We start from the raw sequence: 16,803 nt of genomic DNA on the forward strand, positions 1-16,803 counted from the left end.
AAAGAGCTTTTTTTATTTTTTATTTTTTTTACAGACGTGTCCAAACAAAGTCCATCATCTCAAGAGTTTTGAAACTCCTTTAAATAGGTTGTCTCGCACCACATGAGCTTTTAGTAGCTTTCTGAACATTTCACTCCACTTTGAAGGACACTGCAGAGCTCAGAGAAATAATGGCCTAGATGCAGGAAGTATCACTGGGGAGTCCATCTAATGGAGCAGTTTTTTGGTGGCCACTTAGGAAGCGGTGTGTTCTAAAGCGAGTGTGTCCACGACGCAATTCAGCTTATGCAACCAAACATACGGTTCTAGATGAACGGCTCCTTCAACAAGTGGATGGCAAGAGAAGTTTTAAGCAGATTCCACTCTTGAACTGCGACTGAATTCCTGCCTTTTCTTCATGCGATTTCTTGTATCATGCACAATACGGGAAAAATCCCTGTCCTTACAATCCGTCAAATGAACACTCTTGGTGTTGTGTTGAACACTCGGCTCTGTGTTTCAGCTACTTCACTGGTTCTTTTGAACTCCAGCCACGGCGCGAAACCACAAAGAGCCGCCTTTAAAACATGTCCTTGAAACTCTGTTGCTAGCTCTACTCTCCTGATATCGCTGCAATGAAGAGAGTTATCAATAAGAACATGCTGTCAAGTCTCATAGAGAAGAAAATCTTTTAGTCTGAAGTAATTTCAGTCCAATTTGGAGTTCAATTTACCTCAACAAAACAGGCTATTTATTTTTGAATTAGGTTTGAGGAAGCAAACCCAGAGAACTAATACATATTTTAATTTTTGAACAGACAAAAGAAATATCTGGCTGTAGTCTGTGTTGACTAGAGTCTGTGTTGACCAAGTCATCATGGTTCTACCGCTAGGGCTGTTTTTACTTTAGCCTAGGTTTTTATGCGTTTCCTGGGAAAAACAAAAAACCACGAAGGGAAGAAAAGCAAAGGAAGGAGGAAAGCAAAAAAGGAGACTGAAGGAATAATTATTAATTTAAATAAGCTTGTTCTATAAGGAGCCATTCTGCTTAAAGGATCACATGTCTGTAAAAGCAATTTGCAGGCATGTGATTTGTTCGTCTCGTTGAGGCAGAAATCTCAGCCGCTGTTGGCGTCGAGCCATTTTCACACAACCTGGAACTTTAACACTCTGTCACTCTGCTAAAGCCTCAGCATTTGTTAAAGCATTGGTTCCTTTTCGATGAAAGTCAGTCACTGCTGAAAGCCTTTGTGTGGTTTACTGAGTGAAATCAATGCCTCTCTCCCATCACTTCCAATTTTCACAGTTTTCTCATAATATTGCATTTTGTTGCTGCAGCAATTCGTTTCAACCTGCCAACAATACTCTTGTGTAAAATACAGTTACTGTAAACAGCTCATGAGTAGCCGTATTAGCCTGATTATGTGTTCCCTTTCTGTTAATTTAACTGAAGAAGTTCTGATCACTGACCGCACAGCTGGTAACTTAAAAAAAAAAACCAAAAAACAATCTTTTCCAGATAGCTGATATTCCATATCAAGGGGCTACCAAGTACAAACTCTCTTGGGTGTGGAAGTTCTTACTGAGGAAGAAAAAAGACTAGGCTAAAAGGTTATTTATAACAGCGGTGGGCACCGCTATCTAAAAAGTTAGCTGTGCAATCATAAACATTAGCTTCGGCTAGTGCTAATGCGCTACACCACCATTGTAATTAGTAAAAGCTAATCCTAAAGCGCTACATTTAATTCAAATTGTATCTACCCTTGGTAGACTAGAACAACAGAGAGAACGAGGAGAGGAACGACGGACTTCACCGATTTCAAAATAAGAGCATGAATATAAAAGTCTAACTACTTAATTCTTAACAGGCGATAATCAAAACTTTAACATGTGTTGAACTAATCAACTGAAAGTTTTCAAAGCAGACAAATAAATTAGTGCTTTGAATTTATCTGGGAAAAAAGTGTTTAGGGAAAGCTAAGTGTGCTAAACATTTTTAAAAGTAGCTCTGCTACTAGCGCATTAGCAGTTTAGCGGAAGAGAGCAAGCCCTATAGAAGATAATGGGACAGATGAATGGAGAACAGCAAAACTACTCCAGACTAGATTTGAAAATATTGCCAGGATTTTTAAGAGTTAAAGAAAGGATCATCAATCTTTAGGGAAAACACAGAGATAGCGGTTTATGTAATGCGACCTTACTCAAGCTAACAAAAGGCGCATTGGTGGTTAAAAATGTAAACTACATAGTCATTTTGTCTTTGATTTAATATATGACTTCACATTTCCTCCTTGCTGATATGTTTTTCTTTTTTTTTCCTCTGTTTTTTCTTCCTTAGTTTAAATATTTAACGATGTCTCTGCAGTAAGGCAAGAAAAAAAGAAAACAGTTTGAATGTGGATTTTAATATAAAGTAGTTGAATGCAATATTTATCTTACTCCTTAAACATCAACCAATAGGAGGACTCTATATTTCCTGTCAGACGGTGTCATATGGGAAAAACTGCAAATATTCATATTCTGTTTAATTCCTACCTTTCAACTAAAAACAACAATCAGAAAACACACCAGATTGGACGACATAAAGAAAATAAAGCCGCCCGACTTCCTGGCAAAACCCATCAATAAACCACAACAATTTGTCCTTGACTGCAGACTTTCAGAAGTTCATTAAGACACATACCTGGATCATTTGTGACAGAGCCTCTGCCATTTTTCACATCCACGACCCAGGTGGCCTCTCTCCCATCAGGGCCGTCCTTCACCTTGAAAGCAAACACTCCCCCAACCTTTCTGACGAGTTTCTCTCCTTCCTGAAAGAAATCAACAGGGAGTCTCAGAGTCTTTCGACCTTCGGCTGACAGATGGACAGTACCTAAAATCAGAGTCGGACTGGTGAAAATGCACCAATCAGCAACAAGGCGTCAGACACGTCAAGCTAACACTCGCAGCGAACCGCAGGCGCTGGGGAGGAAACAGCTGCGTTTGCCTAACGTCGTACCTGAGGAGGACGATGCGTCTGCATCTGTTACGGTACAGAAAGGGATTCCATATAAAGATGCAACGCAGATCGATAGATTACAGAGTGAGAGCCTTATCGTTAGGTGGAAACATGGTCTGTTTACATCCTTTATTGTGTGAAGCTTTTATGAGCGAATCAGCCAGACAAGCAGTCATTACGAGAAGATTTGGTTTTGTTTTCTTTCACGTCAGCAGCTCTCTGAGTTCCTTTCTCAATATCTCCCAGCTATTCTGCATTCCTCTTAGGGTTAATGTTATCGACCTCTCGCAGGGCAAAAACCACCCACATGTTCCAGCCCCACTGGGGGAAAACACTCTCTCAAACCCCCCCCCCCCTAAATCAAACAGAACAAGCTCTTCAGAAAGGCAATGAGGACAAACGGAGCACCAATCACGCTAGAGAGAGAGAGAGACTTCCTGACAGCTGGGAGAGTGGGGGGTCACACAGCAGGACAATGAAGACTTCTCCCTTATCGCCGGGAACATTCACATGTACCGGAGCGTTTCTCTACACTGAGGTATTCTCTTCTGGACCAAAGCCTGGAAACTAGTTCATCTGAATGCACCACTGCAGTGCCTTGGAGAAGAAACCTCAACGTGTTTTAGTGCAACTTTATGTGCTAGATTGAGAAAAGGTAGAGCAGAATTGTAGGTCATGAAGAAAAAAAATATAGTTGTATTTCTTTTAAATAAAAATCTGAAAATTGTAGAATGCGTTTGTATTAAACCACGTTGTGCTGCAGCCACTATGCTATGCACATCTAGAGCAGAACATTTGTCCTATGATCTGTTTGCAAAACAGGTCGAGCTCGGTCAGACTGGATTAACCGACAGTGTTCAGTCAGAAGCTTCTTCAGATGAGCTGGAGTACAGGCTGCTACATGAGAGCTTTCCTGCAAACAGCCATCGCTACTTCGAATAACTCTGAAGAATCTCTAATTATTATGAGTTAAAACGTTTACATTTCCTTTGGGGCCAATAATGTATTTTTGAATTTAACTGAATTTGAACAGCGAGTGTCAGTGGACATTAATTTTCACAGTTTTGTTAAAAATTCTAGATATAATTGAAGTCTGGACTTTGATTGGGCCGTCCAACAAACAAATGTGCTTCGATTTCTAATCCATTCCATTGTGGCTCTGGCTGAATGTTTGTCGCTCACCTACTGAAAAAACACACCTGGAGTGTTGCCTTGATTCTTTCATGTCTAACAAATCCTTTAGTCTCCCATGGCAACCATACAACTGTTTAAAACACCTGGTTGGACCTAGCCCCGCCTTCAAAGTGCAGCTGCTTGTCTGTGCGGCACCTTCCAAGCTTCAGAGCTTTAATCCGCTCAGCTCCTTCAGACTAGCCAGAAGCAATTAGCAAACACCTGGTGACGACAATGGGCATCTGCTGAAAACGTTATGTGAGCTACTGCTCAGTGAAACGTTGGTAAAAATTTTGTTAAAGGGTTTAATAGAGGAGCCATGTTCTTATGACTTCTTGAAGGCGGAGTTTCAGAAAGAGCAGGAGCTTCTTAAAGAGACGGAGCCCCAATTTCAAGGCATTAAATTACAAAGTCAAATTTCTTTTCAGTCATATTTGATTTTTGTATCAACTGAAGGTAATTTACTTCATTGTCCTATAAGAATGTTGCTAGCATATTACTTCCCCTTTGAGCCTCTCGACAGCTGCCTCCCTGACCTGTCCGCTGTGTTCCTGGGTCTTCAAGATGCCGTTTGTTCACTGATGTTCTCTAATAAACCCCTGAGACTTTCACAGAGCACCAGCGATGAAACTACCGAGATTAAATTACACACCAATTAGGCGTCTTCAGCAGACAGTTGGTTTGCAATTAGCGGCATCAAAGACAAATTATTTTTAATGATAAAGCAAATTGAAAACCGCGTCACACACACGGGGAGCGCTCACCTCCATGATTACTGATGGCATGTTTCACTCTAACGCACAGATGGATGAAGGTCAGGCCTCGGTGTGCTTCATGGCCCCCTGACCCCTTTCATCTGTTATCCATCATTTCCCTAACTCAGGGTCAGAGAGGACTTTGGGCTCTTTTGTCAAACGAGTGACAAAAGATACATGGAGGGATTAAATTGACAACTTAAAAAAATCAAAAAAAAAAAACTAGACACCAGTTTTTAAAGACCAGTTAACCACCATGCACTGCTTGGCTAAACGATAAGGTTCATGACCTTTAGATAGCCCGCAACTTTAAATTAGGACTGGGTGATTATAGCAAACAAAGTCAATGTATTGCAATTCGTGCGTCATCTAAAATGACAAGAGCACGGCTATTTGAATACGAGTTTCCATAGCAACCACTGCCCAACTCTATCGAATTGTCTGGAAGCTCTGCTTTTCCTAGCGAACGGCAGAGTTACAATAGTTTTAGCTTTTTTGTTGTGGTTTAGTTTTATTTTGTTGTGACTTTTTGTTTGTCTAACTCAGTTATCTTTAATTAGTTTATAGAATGTGTTAGCTAGTTCTTACTAGTGACGTATTGTTTCGTTTTACTATAGTTTTTGCTGGTTATTGGAGTAGTTTTCGCCTTTTTTTGTACTTTAGTTAAATTTTTGCCGCAGAACTCAATAAGGTCAAAGTATTGTACCATGATTATGTTTACATCAATTGGGTAAAGTATTTTTTTTTAAATGTATTCAGTTATTGTTGAACAGCCAACTGGATCTGGAACTTTCTCCAAATTTTTATCATCACGATTTTGCGGGGTAGCTTAGCGTAGCCGCCAGGAGGAGTAAGGAGTGACGTAATTTGCTGACAGATGACAAACTGCTTGTGTGGATAAAAGAAAATCAATTTCACATCAGTTCGAAAGTCGAATAAATAGATTCATAAACAGGAAAGGTATTATCATATCTCTAATTTCAGTATGTTTTAGTTTTATAACCGTACGCTATAGTTCCGGTTAGTTAACAGTTTTCCTCCATTAATTAGCGTTTTTATTTGTTTCAGTTGCCAGAAATGTTTTCTCGATTTCCGTTTTTGTTATTTCATTAGTTCTAGTTCGCTATGGTAACCGTGGTGAATGTAGGGCTCACCATCCACCCACATCCATGCAGAAACCTTCAGAGTTTTTCATGTCCTGACGTCAAACATAACTTAGCACCAAGTCGGCCTGACAGAGACTCCGTCTCCATCAGACGCGTTCAGGTCTAACGGATGCCAGGGTATGTCTGATAAACTAGTAAAAGATGATCAACTTTAATATCTCTGCCTTCGTCAAACGGTGAGAAATTAGGTTAGAAGTAATTTGCTCAGATGGTTTTCATCCTGATCTCCATCCTTCTGCTACTTTTAGCCGCGTTCGTTTGAAATGTTTGCTGTATGAGTCATATTTTGCTTTCATACTTATTAACCAATGTTCCCTCTCCCATTGAAGTATTTATATTAAATCATGTTTAAAAGTACTGCTTTCTGTAATAAATCACTTGGAGAATCACGTCTGCAGCTAGATGATGTGGAAAAACGACTGCAAAATGTGTTGCTTTTGTCCAGCTGTTGACAAAAGGAAGTACAAAGTATGAATCAATATTTATACAATGAATATATAGTTATGGAGGACATATTCTAAATGTTCTCTATAACATATCGAATACTGCGATATGTCAAACCTATATTTGGATATTAACTTTTAGGAGAGCTGCACTTTCAATGTGAGTTCTCACTTTCTGCATGTAAACATGCTGTTCTGGTCCAATAATAACCAAAATAAGCACTCAGCCCAAGAGAGGGGAAAAGCAAAACTTAAGTTTGTGACAAAATAACTTAATTTCAACTTTCTATGTAGAAAATTTCACAAAACCAATAAAAACCTGCAACAGATGGTTCTCAATCTCCTTGAAGACGGGATAAGCTTTAAACCCTTCCAGATCCCCACCGCCGGAGCTGCTGGCTGCTGAAGCGATGACATACCTGAGAGAATTCAAAATAATTAAATAAAACCACAATAAATGCATTCCCGCTGAGGTTATGGGTATCAGTTTGTTTATGTCTAAGTAAGAAGATCAAAATCACAACTTGTTCTTTTAAAAACATTCATCCTGGGTGATTTAGTGCAGCACCGCTGTAATGCTACAAGCACGCCCTTAGTGTGATCGAACACACACCTCCAGTCCAAACACCCGCTAGCAGAAAACCTCTTAATTGCGGTCGGTGACTTAAGTGGAATTAGAGCGGAGTCTAAGCTCTTGCTGCTCCTCAGGAGCACGGGCCGAACCGCACGGCACAATTAAAAACTTTTCCCCGTTCAGCTCAACTATTTACGACCTGATCTCATTTTCTACCACAGCATGCAAATACGTAGGTTACAACTGTAGGAGATACACAGGACGATATATCACCAAGGCTTTTTAACAAAATAGCAAAGTAACCTGACCTGATTTCTAAATATGCTGAACGGACCACATTTTGGACCAAATGTAGGAGGGAAAATGTGAAGAAAACGTTGGAATTAAAGACAGAGAAACACAACTTGGATCTTTAGGGGTGAAGGATTAAGCCGCAGCCTCAGGGAGCTACAGGGAAGATTAAAAACTTTTAGGACTTTACTCTCGGTTGTTTCTGTTGGTAGCTGCTGCAGAAACACAGAAAATTCACAACGCAAATGCCGACCTTATGCAAACGAAGGTTACAAACTGTTGACAGCACTAAGATGCAACGCCTTGCAACAGCATCCCAGCCCTTCTTTACAAGCTGAAACCTCTTGTTGGGTATCTGCAGGTTTCAGCAAGTTCAATTTAAAACTTTATAAGACCTTTTTAATGCATCCTTGAATAAAATTTTAAATAAAAAGTCCCTAAATATATACGTTTGTAGTTCTTGGCCACAGCTTTGTGTTTCTCACACTGCGTATGGCTCTCTACAGTCTTAACCCTCACAGTGCCAAACTTACAGGGTTTTTTTGTTTTGTTTTGTTTTTTTGCACAGAGGAGAGACAGGCTTGTATGGGTTGGCAACAGAAGTGATGCTACCGCTAACTAACTACCAGTAGCATAAGTAATACTAGCCAGCTAGCTAGCATTATTAGCTAGCTAGCCAATATACCTAGCTAGCAAGGGTATATTGTGATGACAAAATTTAAGACTTGTGATTAACGTATTTAAGGCCAATATTATTTTTATTTTTTAAATTAATTTAACACATTTTAAGGCCTTATTTTTAGATACATGAATTTAAGACGTTTTAAGGATGTACAGACAACCTGAATTACTGATGGGTCTGTTGGTTTGTACTAAATTTGCATATCTACAGACTAAGCCCTTAATCTGTAGATAGACAATCTTTGCAAAACAACTCTAGCTTTTATTTTATTTTATGTTTTTCATTTTATTTATTTCATATGTGGGTCCTATTTAAATTACTTGTAATTTCAAACTCATGTAAAATTTTTATGTCATTAATGGTTTTATTTCTATTTACTAATATTTAACACTTTGGATGAGAGTAGTTTCTCAACAGATGAGCAATTTCACCTTGGTGATCAATGAAGTGCTTTCTGATTCCGATCAGAATTTTGCTCTTCCCTACGTTACATTTCTCTATCATATTAAACACCTCAAACGTCACACAGTTGGTATCTGAAAAGACGCAGGAGGAGTTAAATGGATATAAATACTGTGGCAGTGCTAGAGTAATGTCACACGGTGGTTCTGACGGGTCACCTGGACTCCTGGGGGAACCCCATCTTGTAGATTGTGACGACCACGGCTCCCCCCAGGCCGATGTTGTGCTGCAGGGCCACGTTGGCTCCAGGGACCTGCCTCCTCCCAGCCTGTCCCCGCAGCTGCCAGCACAGCTCGGCACACTGAGCCAGCCCTAGGAGGAACACGCACACACCCAGAGAGAGGCTGACGATGTGGGAAGCAGACTTTACAGGCGGAAAAATTATCGTCGTCATCAGCATACGGACAAGATGCAGTGAAGGAAACGGAGGCACGTCTGCAAGGCCTCCTTTTATGAATTTACATGTTTAAATACAGAAAAAGATTCTCCTTTGAACGGCAGGAAAAACTCAAAGGAACAACTCTGAAAAGACGCAAAACTGTACTGTATGAAGGTGACCTTAAAGCCTCTGCTCTCTCTCACTTGTTGGATTTCACACAGCAGCCACTGTGACTCTGCTCATACCATCTCACTTTTGCTAAAGTGAGATGTGCTACTTTGTGAAAGCATAAATCTAGCAACAGAAATACAGAGACATGTTCAGTTGCTAAAGAGGTGATGTCATGTATTTTCATGGCATTTTATAGCACAATCATCATGTAACTATGTCACCTTGAGTTGTTATAAAATTGCTGCATATGACGTTCTGCTCTTTGTGTCCTTGTGTTGACCTTTTTATTTATTGTTCCCATAATAACAATAATAAAAAAGGAAAAACGGGAAAAAATGGAAATCTTCACTCAAATTTGGACAAACTGAAGTAAAAAGGTAAAATACGTATATTTTACATTAAATGTGCAAACACTGACATCATTATTTGTGAATTAATTGTTGTTTTTCAGGCTGTTTTAGAGGGAGAAAATTTGTTTCTGGCTTTGGTGCTAAAAAAAAAAACTGTAATAAAGTTGATAAATATAGAAGCAAACCACCGACGCAGCTACCTGGATGCAAACAGACAGCATGTTGCCACTGGAGAATGCTCAAAAGGAAGAGCAATTACACCATTTAGTTGTTCTATTAAAGAAATCGGGACGTACGACTGGAAAAACTAAAGCTATCAGACTGAGAGAGGCGCCATGACGACTGCTAATCTGACAACTCAGTCCATGATCTCACCAGCGGCTGCTCCTCTGCTGCCCTGGAATTACAGCTAAGGATTTCATACCACATTAATTAGCCTTCAAATGCGTTTTGCCATTCAAAAGCACTGATTTAATACTCTGCAAGGGAATTTATTAGCTGGAATGCTAATTAGGAGATCTACAGATGGCTCCTCTGGGAAGACGTAAAGAGTTGGCAGATGAATAGTTCATGGTGGGTATTAAATAATCAGCAAAACATTACAACCACTCACTTCACGTTGTGGAAAAACTAAATCTCACCAAGGCACTTTTAGTCCAGTTTCTAATCCAAATATATTCGTGCCCTTGAAATAAGACAAAACTAACTTACAAGTAACTTTTCAGCAAGAAAAAGGAGCTTGTTTTAAGTAATTAATTCCTTAATATTGATGAAAAAGTTGTAGTTCCACTGGCAGATTATTTCACTTATAACTTGTCTTTTTTTCATCAATATAAAGGAAATGTTGACCTAAAACAAACTCCAGTTTTTGCTGAAAAGTTCATTTTAAGGTAGTTTTGTCTTATTTCAAGTGTACTAAGATATTAGCACTAAAAACTACATTAAAAATACTTCAGATGTTGTGTTTTTTTTCCCCCAAAGTTGGATGTTTTGCCCTATTTATTACCTTTACAAATCAACCATCATTAATTTTTTGACAAAAAATAAACCCTTTAATAATAAATAAAATAAGATAAAAAATGATTTCTACTAAATCATGACAATTAAATAATATTCACCCCCTTTCAAGTGACTGACCTAATTCAACAGAGGTCCAGTCGATTGGTGCCAACAGTCTCAGTGAGTGGAAAGGAGATCAGCTGGTTGCAGTCAGTGTCTCCAGCATAAAGACACCAGGTTCTGTAAACTCCTATCACTGGTTACTGTACTCCTACTGCTGCAAACATATTGTGACGTAACGATTATTATAGCCATAATGATATTATCTGTAACTTTGTTTGTTGTTGATTTGACAATTTGAACTGAAGATCTTTTTCAAGCTGTCCAAAACTCTCCTGTGAGACTTCTGATTCCATTAAACAAAGGAAACGTTGTTACTCCCTGCTAATAAGACCACAGTTTCATTTTAAAATAAAAATTAAAAAAAAATGTTTTCAACTTATGACAATATTGAATTTCTGGATGTCATGAGAATAATCTGAAAGAAGATCCATCGGTGAGTGAGCGATCGAAGGAGGGAAGCACCGAGGATTCGATCTGGGAAATCATGTGATTAAAGAAGGACAGGCAGTGCGAAAATAAATTGGATATAAAAGTATAAAGCAGACAGACAGAGACGGGCTCCTCTCCACATCCCGCTCCAGTGGATTGGAGCGTTTCGCAGCCGGCCTGGTGCTGCAGAAGCAGGCTGAACCGGTGGCCCAGTCTGCTTGTTGTCAGTGATTTAAAATGTGAACAGATTACAGAAGAGAAGAGGCGGGCCGGGATCTCTCATGCAGGCTGAGCATCACTTTAACCCACTTCCAGTCTGACTGTCCACCAATGGGAGACAGGTGCCCTCTAGTGGCCACAGTGGGAACTTTTCAAAGAGCCAAAATTTACGTTTCCAGAAAAGAAAATCATGAAACTAACACACACACACAAAAAAGAAGAGTTACATTTCTGAAACCAATAAGCAAAGTAAAAGGGAGGCTCAACAACGATGCTGTCTGCACACCTGTTGCACCGAGAGGATGTCCTTTAGAGATGAGACCGCCGCTGGGGTTGATCACAAACTTCCCTCCGTATGTGTTGTCCCCTCTGTCAACCAGTTCTCCTGCTTTACCTGGAAAACACAAACGGGACAACAGCTGGTGACGCATTCCCCAAATGGGATCTTTATGGACGAAAGCCATTTTAAAGCCAGGAACAAAATATGTCTGTGTCAGCAAACATGGGGGAGAAAATGAAAGTAAACTGAACTGTGTGTGCTGGAGAACTGAATATCAGCATAGCGGTGGAAGCATCATGCTGTGGGGTGGTTTTTCTCCAACAGAAACATGGAACAGAATAGAAATTTGGTAACGAATGCTGTTATTAAATTTATAAGCAGTTTTTTTTTTCATGTAATAAATTGATATTCAATGACTGGATCACATTAAAACACCAGTGGTATTGTTTTAGATCTATTTTTTTATTAAGTTAGAAACTATTCCTTTTTTTCTATACATCTCAACAGAAGGAAACATTTTCTTTCTGCAGTTTTTATGTTTTTCTTCATTTTAAAATCTAAAAACAGAAATGGAATGGGATGCTTTAAAAATCACGCATTTTTTTAAGCAGACGATTATCAAATATGTTTAAATTGTCCATATTTGCGCACATACACCAATTATAAATAAACTTAAACATTATGAAGTGTTTAAAATTACTTTATTTTGAAAAAACTAATAACACCAGATACTTCCTGTCTGGCTGTGAAGCTAGCTACTGTGCTGCCCTGCTTTCAGGAGTGAAGTAAAACTAGAGATGATGCGTACAGGAAAACATACAATAAGCTCGACAGCACCGCTTTACCTTCTTCACACAAGCCCAGAGCCTCGTATGTGATGAGCTCGTTGGCGGAGAAGCAGTCGTGCAGCTCGACCACGTCGACGTCGCCCGGCTTCAGACCCGCGGCCTCGAAGCACTTCTTAGCCGCCAGCCGAGACATGTCGTACCCCACCTGCACGGCACGGGGAAAACGCCCACGGCTCTCAAAGCTGTCCGTTAAATCATCAGAACGGGTTCGTTTCACGCGGCGTACCATCTTAATGCAGCTGTTTTCGCTGAACGTGGAGGGAAAGTCCGTCACCATCTCCTGAGCCACGATCTCCACCGCCTGGTTTTCAAGGCGGTGCTTCCTAACGAAGGCCTCGCTGGCCAACACCGCAGCTCCAGCACCGTCTGAAGTTGGGCTGTAAGGAGAAAAACAACACTGTGGCTAATCTAGTTTTGGGAGGGATAATGCACATTAATATTTCTGTAAATGCACCAGAAGTAGCCAAAAAGCTATTTTTCCATCTGTTGTCCCTGAACAAATAAAGGTTAAAATGACAACTACACTAATTTACAATCCAGCATAACAGAAAATACAAAAGCAAAAGGAAACTACAACATAATTATTAGAAAAAGTATAAATGATACTCCTACCAGCACTGCAGCAGGGTGAGAAAGTCAAACACCTTCCTGGAGTTCATCACCTGCTCCAAGCTGTACTCATCCTGGAACTGGGAATACCTGCAGACGATGTACGATTTAAAAAAACACAAAAAACACAAAAAACACACACACAGTTCACCTCATGGTGTAACACACAAAGGTAAAGTCCAAGGACACAAACTGCTACTTCCGCTCCATCTTACGGGTTGTTTGTGGAATGCTTGTGGTTTTTCCAAGCAATCTTGGCAAAGTGTTCTGGTTTTGTTCCTAAAAAAGTGAAGAAAAACAAAAACAAACAAAAAGTCTAATATTAAAGAAGAAATAAAAAGTTTTGTCATGTCAGCATTTATATAGTAAGTAACAAACATATGACAATAATGTGATAAAAAGTAATCACTTGAATGTGATCTTACATGTAAGATAACAGATAGCGGTCGGCAAACTGCTAATCCGCTAAGGAGCTGCCATGTTGATTTAACTCTCTGACAGCAGGTGTCGCTCTGGAGCACACCATTGTGCTTTAATGCAACACTAAAGCGTGAAATGATCTCAGCAATAACCTTACAGAAGCAACTATTGCTGCTCATATCTATTATGTTTTACTCTGTCCACAAATTTAAGCTAATACCATTTTTAAAAAGTACCGTATTTCTCCATGTGCTCCCTGCCAGCGTTGCCAAACATCTGCGGCGCTCCGGGTGCCGCCGCCATCCCGTAGCGGTTGATCATCACCTCCATGTGCTTGTCCATTGGATTGGTCCGATCCATGTACTGAAAACAAGAAAGAAAGAAAAAGACTTAAAATCATAGATAACTTACAAAGAGAAAAAAAAAGATGAGAACGATCGGGGTTTTGACCACTTTCATGGAGAAATTTCAGAATTTTAAAAAGTCCTCAATTCTGTTGCTGTTATTTCACATCATAAGATGAAAACATTCACAAAGAAGGAAGAAAGGACAGAGTCAGGTAAGAGTCGTACCTTTGAGGTCAAGGAGCCTCTCTCCATCTTCTCAAAACCAAGAGCAAGCACGCAGTCGGCAAGACCTGCAAGATGTTAACAAGACGCAGATTCAGTTAGAACAGAGGGTTGGAGTCTACCGCAAAGGTTGTTGCCATTTGATGTTTTTTTTTTCTAAAATGACATTGTTAGACTCAAGTAATCAGCCATTAGTTTTGTTTATCCAAAAGGTGCGCCATCTTGTCTGGTTTCCTTCCTGTTTTCGCATTTGACAGTCTGGTAGACTTGGTTCTATTGGGGATTGGAATTTCATCATTTGTTACATTTTCAGTGGGTGCGCTTCACTTTCACACTGCACCGTGTCAAATGAGCCAAACCCACAGAAAACCTGTTCCCACCCCTCGCCTGTGGTGGCGCTGCGCCAAGAAACGCTACAGGAAACGACACGAAAACCTCAAAAGACGACACCGGGCGCTGCTTTTATCTTCACAAAATGTAAACAAAAGTGAAGCGATGTCATATGTTCACGGTTGGAGGATTTCTCTTGTCATTTTTAAAAGACCACAAACCGTTTCTCTCTCTAGAGCTAGACTCAAGTTTGTTTTGATTACCCAGAATGCTCTGCACCGTAGGCCGCAGTCTCCAGTCCACTTGGATCCACGTACATACCCGAACCGTGCCAGAGTTCACTTCAACCAGGTTTTCAGGTGGACCAGAGTTCACTTTTTTGGTTTGATTGCGTGTTCAAAAATCCCCCAAAATGAACCGGATTTCTGAGCAAACGAATTGGAGTTGGACCAAAGCGGAGTGAACAGGGCTGGCGTGAACGCACCGCAAAGTCTGGGGCTTTTCTCTGGGACTCACCTCCCTGGATCAGCTGACGAGCCATGAAGAGAGCGGTGGAGCCGGTGGAGCAGTTGTTGTTCACGTTGATGATGGGGATTCCCGTCAGACCCAGGCTGTGGTAAATCGCTCTCTGGCCACACGTGGAGTCCCCTGCAGCAAAGAAACAGACGTTAGCATTCAGGTCTACTGAAAACTAGAACACAGGAATTTTTATATAAACCAATATAAAAAAAACATATTCCACTGAGAGTCTTACCGTAAACATATCCTACACAGGCCTGTTCAATGGCCGAATACGGGATCTTTGCATCTTTTAGAGCTTTTTCACCTACAACACAGACAAACACGGATCAAACATGGTTTGTATGTCGCATAACATAAAAAACTCCCCAACAAAGTCAAGGTTCTGGAGTGGCCAATCGTTAGAAGAAATTTCATTATTTATGGCTGTGCACATGTCTTCTAAATGAAATCGAGCTCCATTCTTGTTGCATCAATGATCACCTGCTTCTTTGGCCATGTCAGGATAGTCGTAGTCCCCTCTGGCTCCAGGCTTGTCAAACTGCAGAAAAACACAGACAACCCAAACCGATCAACGGTTCTGAACATTAGAAATTATAACTCGGTACTTTACTACGTTCTCCTCCAAATTGTTAGTTCTTTTTCCCCCCTCTCACTTTATGTCAGAAAACTACATCCTTTGTGGCAAATATGAAAAATATGACCCTAAAACTCTGCAAGTCTTTTTTTGTTTGTTTTCTCTACAGAAAACTCATCAGTAAAACATACAGATATACGTACAAAACGTTACACCTGATTAAAGCATAAGAAGAATTTCAAAGTGGTTAACTTTGTATTCATTATATATTTAATACATGCTTCTACATATTTTGTCATGTATTCAGGCCACAAACAAAGAAAGTAAAAACATAACAAAAAGTGCCATCAGCAAAATTCAAAGCATTTTGTTTCTGTTATATGAATATGTTAACAGACCTATTTTATTTTTTTTTATTTTTTTTATTCTTAGAAGGTCTAACGTAGGTCGCTGAAAGCTAGTTGCAAAAAGGGGGCTAACCAACCCTCTGAGAGAGTCGACCTCTGTCCTACTTTGAAAACTCTCTGGACTTTAAACTATGACCCACTGGTGCTGCAACAGAAAACACAGCTCTATCAATCCTCAACACTGTCATATTGAAACCCGAATTTAGCTTCCTTACTTGGGTAGTGACCATTTATGAACCTTAATATTAATAAGAATTCTGTTTCATTCAGGGTAATGGTGTTTGTAAATGTCTAAGGCTGTTGTCCCATGAATAGACGAGTTTGATAACAGCAGGGAAACTTTCAGTAGCAAGTCTTGCAAGTCTGGAATTAGCCTCCAATGCTAACGTTCAAACTTCTCAGCGCCTGGTCGGAAGTACTACGCTGCAAGTCGAAGGAGATGAGTAAAGAATAAAAATATTACCTTCGTCATGCCCACACCGATAACAAACACTCTGTTCTTTTTCCCAGGTGCCATGGTTGCTCCTTTCCTCACAAGCCCTGATTTCAGAGAGGAAAAACAGCGGCTGTGACAGCACCGAGAGGACGCCTACCAACATAGATCGTCTTTTACTTACAAGATGTGTCACTTACCTGAAAAAAAAGTTGAACGACTGAATTGGGTAATAAATTTAGATTTAACTATTCTTAGTGGACATATTATGCTTTTAAATCATTCCTTCATAATACTTGTAGTCAATATGAAGCATAACTGCAATGCTTTGGTTCCTCGTTATTGTAGCTCCACAAACACCCCTCATTTATCCTCCCGGTCTGAGGCGCGTTTCAGAGAAACTCGGTTTGCTGCGGTCTCTTTAAAAGTGAATGAGACATTTCACGCCCCGCCCCATTCAGGTCGCAGAGAGTTCCATTCCACCCCGTTCCTCCATTTTTGTAGTTTGATAGCAGCGACGCGATTATATACCAGCGGAGAAACTTTTTATTTCAAAATTTATGAAAGATGTCAACAACGTAAGGCTTTTCCATCCAACATTACATGGTGGCGCTAT

The 16,803-nt window shown here is 40.1% G+C and overlaps 1 protein-coding gene across 1 annotated transcript in view; it reads right to left on the reverse strand.

Annotated features, from left to right (window-relative positions):
- The window catches only part of scp2a (sterol carrier protein 2a), a 25,557-nt gene extending 8,991 nt beyond the window's left edge, over positions 1-16,566 (reverse strand). Inside the window, exons 1-15 of the mRNA XM_015043697.1 lie at positions 16,388-16,566; positions 16,218-16,294; positions 15,254-15,311; positions 15,006-15,077; positions 14,768-14,899; positions 13,925-13,989; positions 13,589-13,715; positions 13,148-13,211; positions 12,936-13,022; positions 12,550-12,700; positions 12,321-12,468; positions 11,482-11,589; positions 8,684-8,837; positions 6,836-6,935; positions 2,662-2,791 (exon numbers count right to left, since the gene is read on the reverse strand). Coding sequence (XP_014899183.1) covers positions 2,662-2,791; positions 6,836-6,935; positions 8,684-8,837; positions 11,482-11,589; positions 12,321-12,468; positions 12,550-12,700; positions 12,936-13,022; positions 13,148-13,211; positions 13,589-13,715; positions 13,925-13,989; positions 14,768-14,899; positions 15,006-15,077; positions 15,254-15,311; positions 16,218-16,271 — 1,450 coding nt within the window. The 5' untranslated portion in view covers positions 16,272-16,294; positions 16,388-16,566. The remainder of the gene's footprint in view (positions 1-2,661; positions 2,792-6,835; positions 6,936-8,683; positions 8,838-11,481; positions 11,590-12,320; positions 12,469-12,549; positions 12,701-12,935; positions 13,023-13,147; positions 13,212-13,588; positions 13,716-13,924; positions 13,990-14,767; positions 14,900-15,005; positions 15,078-15,253; positions 15,312-16,217; positions 16,295-16,387) is intronic.
- Positions 16,567-16,803: the final 237 nt, after the last annotated feature.

This window comes from Poecilia latipinna, unplaced genomic scaffold, assembly GCF_001443285.1.
Source record: "Poecilia latipinna isolate Pla-1442-1.1 unplaced genomic scaffold, P_latipinna-1.0 Scaffold646, whole genome shotgun sequence".
In the NCBI taxonomy this organism is placed as follows: Eukaryota; Metazoa; Chordata; class Actinopteri; order Cyprinodontiformes; family Poeciliidae; genus Poecilia; species Poecilia latipinna.